This window comes from Sinocyclocheilus anshuiensis, unplaced genomic scaffold (assembly GCF_001515605.1).
Source record: "Sinocyclocheilus anshuiensis isolate Anshui unplaced genomic scaffold, SAMN03320099.WGS_v1.1 scaffold253, whole genome shotgun sequence".
Taxonomy (NCBI): Eukaryota; Metazoa; Chordata; class Actinopteri; order Cypriniformes; family Cyprinidae; genus Sinocyclocheilus; species Sinocyclocheilus anshuiensis.
In genome coordinates, this window is record NW_015537969.1 from 245,512 (window position 1) to 256,016 (window position 10,505).

Here is a 10,505-nt window from a genome sequence, read left to right on the forward strand (position 1 = left end):
CGCTGTTAGATTTTTGGAGAGGTGCACGTCAGGCTACGGCGTATGGGTGTGCGTCTATGCGTAGGCTATGGCGTAGGTTCGACGCAGAAGTATAAATTGGGCTATAGAGTCTTAATTATGGTCCAACATCCTGACAACAGAATCTTCAACTTAAAGTAAACGGATTAGATACATTCATCTTTTAAAAAATATATATATATTATCACACTTTCTGATGTTTAACAAAATACTTGGATAACATGCTTTTCGTCCTCTTGAAAAATTACACTCATGCGCAGTATCATCAGCTCATCGGTTCTCACAGTGGGCGTGTACGTTCATTATCCGGCTTGCTGCACACATATATGCTGCTCTGTGTTCAGTATCAGTTCTCTCTTCACAGCAGTTCAGTCAGTGTACTGTTTGAGTAAATGAATTACTCCGGGATATTGGTTTATTTCGACTCAGAGGGAGTGTCAGTCACGTTAAAAAAGTTAATAACTTAAGTAATTTGTGGATTACTTACTGGAGACGCGAACCGTTTCAAACGATTCAGTCCGATTTGGTGAACTGGTTCAACCGGTTCACTAAGAAGAACCGGTTAAATAAAACGATTAGTTCGTTCGCGAACCGGACATCACTAATTGTCTTTGAAAAAATTGCAATTCATAAACTGCACGTCTCTGGCTGCCAGCTTTTGAGAGTCAAATAAACATACAGACAAGACCAAATTACCAAAGGCTCCTGAGGACACATTGAGGCCTTATGAAGACGTGCAGTGCATGAATCGCCAAGGATCACCGTTTCAGATAAAAATCTTCTTTACTGTTCTAATGAAGAAAAAAAAGTCACTGACATCTGGGATGGCCTAAGGGTCAATAAAATAACAGCAAATTTCCATTTTTGGGTGAACTATCCCTTTAATGTGCTCCAGTTGTCAAACATTACATTTGTAATACAACTGCAACATTTATTTTAAACATTTGTTTAATGAACTTAAAAAAAAGCAACTTAATTAAAACATGCTCCTTTCATAAGCTGTGTTCCTTTAGGCTAGACTCCCATGTGTTCATACTGAATTGCGAGCTAGTGTTAACATTATTTGGTTTGGCTTTACATTGAAATGCCATAATCTACTTACACCACTGAGCTGATGTTAAACTTTATAATCAAAATTATGTTATGTGACAATGCTCAACATGTACACTTCCACAACTCTTACCCTGCGTATACAAATCTTTTTGACGTCATTCTACCTTCATAGAAAACGCATCTCAAACCCCGTTGCACACAGTTTCTAGGAAACATGTCGTTCAAACCGGAAACTAGCAAAACGGTGCACACCGGTTTGAGCTTGAACTTGCCCCTGACCTCGGCGGCTGGTCTCGTTTTGCTCTCGCGGTACTTTGATGGCACATGTGATCGTAAGGCGGCTGCAGTGCCGATCAAATTTGGACAAATTTTCTAACCAGAATGCATTGCTTTTGTCAGGCGGCAGCCGATCTTTGCCGCCTTGGATCAAAGTCGGACTCATGTTCTACCCAGAATGCATTTCTTTTGTCAGGCGGCAGCCGATCTTTGGAGATTTGCGGCGCCGCATGAAGTCGAACAAGCCTTATTATTTTGGTGGGTCTCTGACGACGAGCCGCGCCTGGACATGTAACATACTGAAAATGAAGTCTACTGTACTGAGATGTAGCCTACTGTGTAGGCAGAAATGTACCTTTGAATTGATACATCTTTCCAAAATCAGGAACTGTTCTGCACCAGCTGGTGTACGTGGCACCTGAGAATGAAATCACAGAATTATTCATTTTTCTATAACAAAGAAATTAAATGTATACTATTGCATAGTTGCGTTTAGTGTTAAAAACATAACAGAAATTGTGTCTCATCTATTATAGCCTATCATGGGATCAAATATACACGTTTGTGTTTTCCTTCTTTTGTGTGTTGTTTCTTTTACTGAGACAGCACGTTAACTGCAGCATGTAACGTTAGTCTAAAGAAAGCAGACAGACATCCACTGGAAATGGTGAATAAACCCTTAGTTTTTCAACTGCACTGAATTAACATCTACATAATAAAGTCTGCGATAATTTAGTGATAATTTAATCACGAAGCCTGAGCTCTTATGTCTATATTTTTTTCACTCAGTAACTCATCTCATGTTTCAAGCATTTCTGCAATGTTACTTCCCATCTCGCATATCACTACATTTCACTTTGTAACAGATCATTTTTTCTCGTTTTGGCGCTTAATTCTGATTTAAAATTATTTGTTTAGCCAGAAACATGTTTAAGATATGTACTACGTGTGAACATCAAGTTAGAAATGAAGTCAGCAATTTTACCCGCCATAGAGGAATTTGGTCAAAGCAAACAGCTGACTACAATCATGTGACAGCAAGACCCTCTTGTCATATGACTTTAATTTAGTAACTCCTTCCCGTGGTTTTATTGGAACGTTCTGCTATCGTGAGTGAGTCGTCTTTGGCGTAAACACATTTAGGCTACGCCTTTGCGTGATTTTATTGTTTTGTTTCGGGACTTTTTTTCCTGACGGAGAAAGCGTATTCATCTCCAGTGGATGTCTGTCTGGTTTCTTTAGATTACACTATGTGGCTTCTTCTAGCTGGGTTCGTGCTGCTGGTGTGTGCTGCAGGTAAAGTTCTGTCTGTGTAAAAGAGAAAACAACGCACAACAGGAAGAAAACACAAAAGCGTATGATAGTTGATCTTGTGATTAAGCGTCTGAGACATTTCCTGTGATTATGTTTTTAACACAAAGTGTTTTGGATGAATACGATAGTATTTGTAGGCTCAGTATGTTACGCTTTGCATTCGTAGTGTATATATTATGTTTTGTATTGTTTAGAAATTAGTTTTCTTCCCCAGATGCCACACCAGTTGGTGGCAGAACTGTTCCAGATTTTGGAAAGATGTATCATGTTAAAGGTATATTTTTAAATGCCTACACAGTACATCCCAGTACAGTACACTTCTTGTTAAAGTTACAAATCCATCTTTTATGTAGGTCTGCTTTCTTTGCCTTATGCTGAGATAAAGGAACCATTTGAAGCTTGGTACGACCTCAAGGGGAACAGAAGTCGAATCGACTATTATCATGGTCAGTTATCATCAGATAATAAAATAAAATCGGACAGTATTTAAACATGTTTATAGACAAGCTGTTGGTATTCTATATTATGTTGTTTTCCTAATTGCTGCTGTCTATAGGTACAGTGTGCACTTTTTTTATTGGAAATGACTTGGATTATGGTGCCACTTACAAGATTACACCAGTCACCACTGAGACTGAATTCAATACTATGAAGTGTTTCCAGCTTAATGGTACCAAGAAGGATCCAATACTTCCACAGTCAGCACTGCCTGATCTGCAGGGCTTTGAAGTATGTACTACCTGTATGACTTACTATCTTCTGTGGAGCAAACCAAAGGAACAAGGCTGAAGTGTTTATGAAATTGTTTGTTTTGCAGTTTGAAAAGATGGAGTATTACGCAGGCAATCTGTGTGAGGTCTGGAAAAACGTCACTCAGGTTGGCCATAAGAAGAACACGTATCGTCTGTGGGTCACACGTCCAGAGGGAAATGATTCCCCAGCCACCCCACACCACTATGAGATGATGGGCTTCAACACCCTTTTGGGGTCTCACTATGATAAATACCTTATCGACTACAGTGACTTCAGCCCTCAGATTGATTCAGACATTTTCAAACTACCTGGAGGTAAATACAATAAATAACACATTCGGTGATTTGACATTTTTCTGCCACTTACAAACCATCTAATCAAAAGCTCACTTTTGTGTTTAGGATTGACCTGTGGTGACTTTCCTGGTCCTGGTCTGGAGCATCATTTATTGGCCAACCCCATCCAAGACCTTGTCCACACCTCCCCCGTTGGTCACGCCCACCGTCTGTTTGGCCACTTTAAGGAGAAGTATGAGCGTCAATATGAAAATGAAAAGGAGCATGAGGAGCGTGAGCACAACTTTGTACATAATATTCGGTGAGGAAAAACTAAGAAACATTACTAGAGATTTGGTGATTTGTATTAAAGGGGTGGTTGACTGCCTTTTTTCTAGGCTTGATTGTGTTTATGGGGTGCAGTCTAACATGTGTTAATGCTTCATTAAAAAAACACATTATTTTTCACATAATTTACCTTTATTCTACACTGCTCTGTCCCTTCTCCTATGAACACTGATGATTTCATATGATTTATGAAACCCCTCCCTCAGAATTACACAATGGGCTCAGATTGGTTAGCTGACCCAGTATGTTGTGATTTGCTAAACTGCCTAGCGCGCATTCAGAAATCACACCCCTCACCTCAGAATGTGCTCAGGTTGTATTGTAAACAATGACGTTGTCAATATTGCTTATCAATTTGAGCCCGATTGAGACCCAGAGAATATTAGTGAAGAGGATCGCGCAGAATCTGTGCAAGCACGACTCTTACAGGACGTTTCAGACGTTTTTTTTGTTGTTTGTTGTCTCATACTTTTAGATACGTTATTTATAAATGCTACTACTTATGTTAGCTTTTAATACACAGTTTTATCCTGATTAAAACTTTAATACAGCAGAATACATGATTGCGTTGTAGCATTTTTGTAACCGTAAGAAGTGTTTGCCAGCAAGTATTGCTTGCTACCACGGCAACTGCATGCATGTCCATGTAGCGTACGTAGCTATGTGAAAAATATCTGTCTGTCTATACACATAAAGGGCCTATTTACACCTGGTCACTTCATGCATTTTCTCTGATCGGATATCTATATGATTTGTTAACTTTCCATTTACACCTGGCCACATAAATGTGTCTTCGCAAAATGGATATAAATCCGGTCTTCAATTCCTACCCTATATGCAAATTTAACGGAGTTCACGTCAACAAAAGCAACAGATATACGCTGCATTGTATGCTATTTTATTTATTATCAGCTCATTTCAAGATCAAAGACCGCAACAGGAGAGAGTGCGGCATCAGCACTGGAAAGATAGGTTAGTCTCACTACTTTTAATGAAGATGATTGTGTGTTGAGCGTCTTGCGCGTCGGCTTGCTGAAGAGATACTCGGCTACTCATCCGCGGCGATGCTTGTTGCGTTAACGCTGTCATATCTGACTATAACATGCCATATAGCCTATAAAACACTCACACGTTTATTATTTTAACATTTTGGGAGGAGTAAAATTTGCATATGTGGTTTCAACAAGCAGATGCATTTACACTTGTCCAGTTTCGTCTGGAATGTGGCCCAGACCACCTCCTGAAGTGGTTTGAGCGATTAGATTTAAATGTGTCTCGAAAGCATTTCGGAGGCCATTTACACTTTTAATGAAGATGATTGTGTGTTGCGCAGTTTGCGCGTCGGCTTGCTGAAGAGATACTCGGCTACTCATCCGCGGCGATGCTTGTTGCGTTAACGCTGTCATATCTGACTATAACATGCCATATAGCCTATAAAACACTCACACGTTTATTATTTTAACATTTTGGGAGGAGTAAAATTTGCATATGTGGTTTCAACAAGCAGATGCATTTACACTTGTCCAGTTTCGTCTGGAATGTGGCCCAGACCACCTCCTGAAGTGGTTTGAGCGATTAGATTTAAATGTGTCTCGAAAGCATTTCGGAGGCCATTTACACCTGGTCTTTTCACGATCGGATAGCTATCTGATCAGAGAAAACGCATGAAGTGACCAGGTGTAAACAGGCCCAAAGTGTATAATTGGACCACAGTTCATGGCTTGAGCTGATGATCTGAATCAGGAGAGAGAGAAATTCAGAGCGTGTGCAGAGCAGGGGAAGCGAGGAACAGGATTAAGAACTGCTGGTTTAGAACATTGATTTTGAGACTTGTGATTCCATTAGAGTCATTAGAAGACCGAAATAGCGATTCATATATGAATAGATGTTTTTCATGCACCCCTAGTTTTGACGGCATGGCAACAACGCTTCCTCTTCTCTAAAACAGTGCAACATGGCCTTTGTTGCATGTTCCCGGGGGAGGATTTATGTAAATTTCAAGGTTTGTGATTTCTATGGGCCGCGATACATTTTTGGAACGTTCTGCGAACCTTTGAGCGCGTTGACTGTGTGTGTCTACAACAGCAAGTTATACGCTTGTATATCTTTGAATATTCATTGATTATTATGGTGAATGATGTCAAGTTGACCGTTCAAAGATGGCGGATGCGTCAATGTAACTGGAGCGGTCGAATAGGGCATCTATACATATCTATGATTGTAGTCCCTACTAGCCATAACTGTATTAAACTGCCATAATTTGAATAGACAATATCTCCGTTTGCATTGAACTTTCAGTGTCGTAACGTTGCAGATCAACCACCCCTTTAAAATTTGAAAAAGCTTTTTTTTCTCTTGGTTACATTACATGGACATGTTAACTACCTAGAAATAAATGAGAATATGGAGCCATAATAATCTATACAAAATCATATAATGAAAAACAGGAAGCAGTCTGTGAACTTGTCTGAAGACATTCTTTTTACATGCATTTTTCCTCAGGTATGTGCACTCTATGAATAGAGCAGGTCTTTCTTTTTCCCTCTCTGTCAATCACCTGGCTGATCGGTCACAGGAAGAGCTGGCCATGATGAGAGGACTTAAAAGGACTCATGTTCACAGAAAGGCTCGGCCTTTTCCCTCTGAAGTCCGCTCTATAGCCACCCCTGATTCAATAGACTGGAGGCTGTATGGTGTGTATATCTTGTTTGAATTTGTTGGGTTGTATGTGAAGTCAGATGAATGTATCGTTCCATGCATGTTTAGTGATTCAGATGATACACAGAAGAGCTTTTCACACTTGAAATTGTTAACCCTGGGTCATCCTAAACCCTGGATAAACGGAATCCTGGGTTATCTGTAGTCACGTTTCATACTATACCTGGGATTAACTGTTAATCCTGGGTATTCATTAACAGATGTTTCACACTGTACATTCCTAAACCCCGGATTAATGTTCTTATTTACATATTTTCGGTGTCGCTGTCACTGATTGGATGAACAGCAGGCAACCTGTTTACACAGCTTTCCATCTTTTGATATTTCTTTTCTCTCACCGGCTGCGAACACCGCTTTCAAATTACAGGTGTGAAACGTTTCTTTACCTGGGGTTAAAAGCGGTGTTTAGAATGATGATAACCCGGGGTTAAGCGCAGTGTGAAAAGTACATATGTATTTTCAGGGGCTGTGACACCAGTGAAAGACCAGGCTGTGTGTGGATCCTGCTGGAGCTTTGCCAGCACTGGAACACTAGAGGGAGCACTTTTCCTGAAGGTAAATCTACATTAAAAAGCCTAGACACCATATCCACTTTATTTTGTAAGAGCTTAAATGTGCAAGAATTCAGGTGTCAGCCACCTCCAGTTATTTTAGCTGTACAAAAAGTCTGTTATGCTGCTCAGTATTTGTTATCATATTTATTATCAAAAATGTACAAAAAGTCTGTTATGCTGCTCGGTATTTGTTATATTTATTATCAAAAATATACAAAACTCTGTGATCCTTTTATTGTCTCCATCATATGAGTCAAGAAACAGATTACCTGCTGATGTTTCATGAAAGAAAAAAAAGATGCTGTCATTTAAATTTAATGATTTTTTTTATTCTTACATAATGATAATCTGTTGTTTTATGAGCTGATCTTTGTAATGTCCAACTGAATAAAGTGTTTTACTTCACTGACACAGAATTGAACTAGTCCTTGTCTTTCTCTCTCTTTTAGACGGGACAGCTGACATCATTGTCCCAGCAGATGCTGGTCGACTGTACATGGGGATTTGGGAACAATGGTTGTGATGGAGGAGAGGAATGGAGAGCTTTTGAGTGGATGATGAAACATGGTGGCATTTCTACCGCCGAGAGCTATGGAGGATATATGGGCATGGTGCGTGTACATACACCACACATCTCTACCTAACCCAAACATTTCCGATTGATTTAAATAGTTGTTTAGGTCCCTGCAAAACTGTACAGGAATTGACATCTATAATCAGAAACACTATTTCCTGATTGCATGAAAAGGTCCACGGATTATAATTTGCTTTCTAGAAAGTAAAAACTAAGTTTTTGATCCATCAGATTTTGGTGGTTAAAAGAGCATCACTAATCAGATCACTGTGTGTTTCAGAATGGTTTGTGTCACTACGATAAGTCCTCCATGGTGGCAAAGTTGAGCGGTTATACTAATGTGACCAGTGGTGATACTGTGGCACTGAAGGCCGCTATCTTTAAATTCGGCCCTGCAGCAGTCAGCATTGATGCTGCTCATCGTTCCTTCGCCTTCTACAGCAATGGAGTGTATTACGAACCAGCATGCAGTGAGTCTTCACAATATTTAACATATTATTTGCTTTGTGTAATTTGCCTGATCATCAAATATATCTAACAAAATAAAATAAGTAATATAACATATATACATAGTTTTTCTCAAAAAAAGGATTCCATCTGCAAAACTTTAAAATTTCAGATGGAAACATTTTGGTAAATATGTATATATTAACTATACATATTTACATGCATAATGAACAATTAACAGCAATACATAGGTCATTTAGGTAGGTAATAGGTAATTGTATGTATTTAATTGTATTTTATCATATAAAAATCCGAAATAACATTTTGCAGCCTTTTTTATATGCAAAACTTTTTGGTGTGTGTATATAAATACACTGTATATAAATTTTATTTACTTTTTAGAAATTTAGAATTAGATTGATGCACAGTTAATATTTTAGATTTCAAGTTCATACAAGTACATTCATATTATTTTGAGTACAGCAATGTCTTACAGATTGCCTAAAATCAAGTATTCAGTACTCTTTTCTATAGAAACCAGCAATTAATGTTTTATGTTTCTATATCCACAGAAAACGGGACTGATGACTTGGATCATGCTGTGCTAGCAGTTGGTTATGGGATAATGGATAATGAGCCCTATTGGCTAGTGAAGAACTCCTGGTCCACTTACTGGGGCAATGATGGTTATATACTGATGTCCATGAAAGACAACAACTGTGGTGTGGCCACTGATGCTACTTACGTGACATTAGCCTAATATACTTCCATCCTTCAGAAAAATCATACAAGAATTGTTTTTGACTATTTTATTGCAGATGATGGACAGTTAATCACAGTTTTAGTGTGCATCAGTTGGAATGTCAATAAATGGAAAGTCTTAATAACAAAATGCTTGTTCATTGTAAAATCACATTAAGACTTGCATTCCATCATGCAGCAAAAGTAACACACACACTCATACTTGTTCACAGGCAATGGTCAGTAACTAGCAGGCCTATATAACTGTTTCATTAGACCCCAGTTGATTCATTCTTATGTCCTCAACATTTTAAGACTGAGGGCTGTGGTAACCATCCAGTTTTCTTAATGGTAGTTCCACTAATGGTGCCCTCTTCTGGGAAAAAAATGTTTTTACATTTCATCAGGTTAAAAGACATCACAGTCACAGATGTACCAGACAGTTACAAATTAAGGTCTTATGACAGTAAAAACATTTAGACCATGATAATCATGCAGTAATACATAAAAATGTTTTGGTTAAAAGTATAGTTCACCCTCTTGTTGTTCCAAACTTAAAATCAGATATTTAGAAGAATTTTGGTCAGTCAGTAGTAGTTTGGTCGGTTAGTGAAACTCAGATTCAAGAATGAATCCTTCAGCCTGAACCACCTAATAAGAGCAATTTGTTCACTGATCTAGTTCTCCGGTGCAAGCCACTGACTCGGTGACCTTGTCACAGCTTTTTTTCAGGCTTTTATGTGAATAATGACTTAACATTTTAGTCTGTTCCTCATTCAAAATTTTACACATGGATTCAGAAGACTTTAAATACAGTACAATGCTTTAACGTATTCTGTAGGACACAGAATAAGGGTTTAAAATGGCATGGGGGGTGAGTAAATAATGATAGGTGTATATCCCTTTAAGATCTGCACCCCATCAACATTTAGAACATTAGACAAATCGCATTATAATAAAATAGAGTTAATTTCTATCAAACAATTGCATGCAGTAAAAGTACATAGATAATGTCAGGATATAAAGGTAAAAACTAGATTGTGTCATTTGGCAGTGTGCGGCTGAGATTGAAGTCTGAATTTGTGACCATGGATCATTACAGCAATCTCATGACCTTCTGCAGTAGTGTATGTATCATTGGCTCAAGCAAAGTTGGCAACATAAATATTACTCCCACTCTACATTAAACCTCTTTGTGTGTATGATGATGTTTTTTTTTTTTTCAATAAAGCAACAGAAAAACAATGCAGTCAAACAACTGACAAAACAGCACTAAACAAGATACTTTCCCCTCTAGCTACTGAGCTAAGATAATTCAGGATACTAACATGCCATTAAACAATTTTAACCAGGCATAATCTTTGGGAACTCATCTCAACCAAATCTAAATGCAACCCACTGTCCCCACATAAGACAAATCCGGTGTAATTCCCA

General features: G+C 38.4%; 1 protein-coding gene across 1 annotated transcript; it reads left to right on the top strand.

Annotated features, from left to right (window-relative positions):
* Window positions 1-2,417: 2,417 nt before the first annotated feature.
* LOC107669544 (digestive cysteine proteinase 2-like) lies at window positions 2,418-9,210 on the top strand. The gene is made up of 11 exons (XM_016461820.1): window positions 2,418-2,643; window positions 2,876-2,935; window positions 3,015-3,107; window positions 3,218-3,390; window positions 3,479-3,728; window positions 3,816-4,011; window positions 6,540-6,730; window positions 7,219-7,310; window positions 7,759-7,920; window positions 8,164-8,353; window positions 8,903-9,210. The coding sequence occupies exons 1-11, from the start codon at window positions 2,598-2,600 to the stop codon at window positions 9,088-9,090; spliced, it is 1,641 nt and encodes a 546-aa protein (XP_016317306.1). The 5' UTR covers window positions 2,418-2,597; the 3' UTR covers window positions 9,091-9,210.
* The last annotated feature ends 1,295 nt before the right edge of the window (window positions 9,211-10,505 follow it).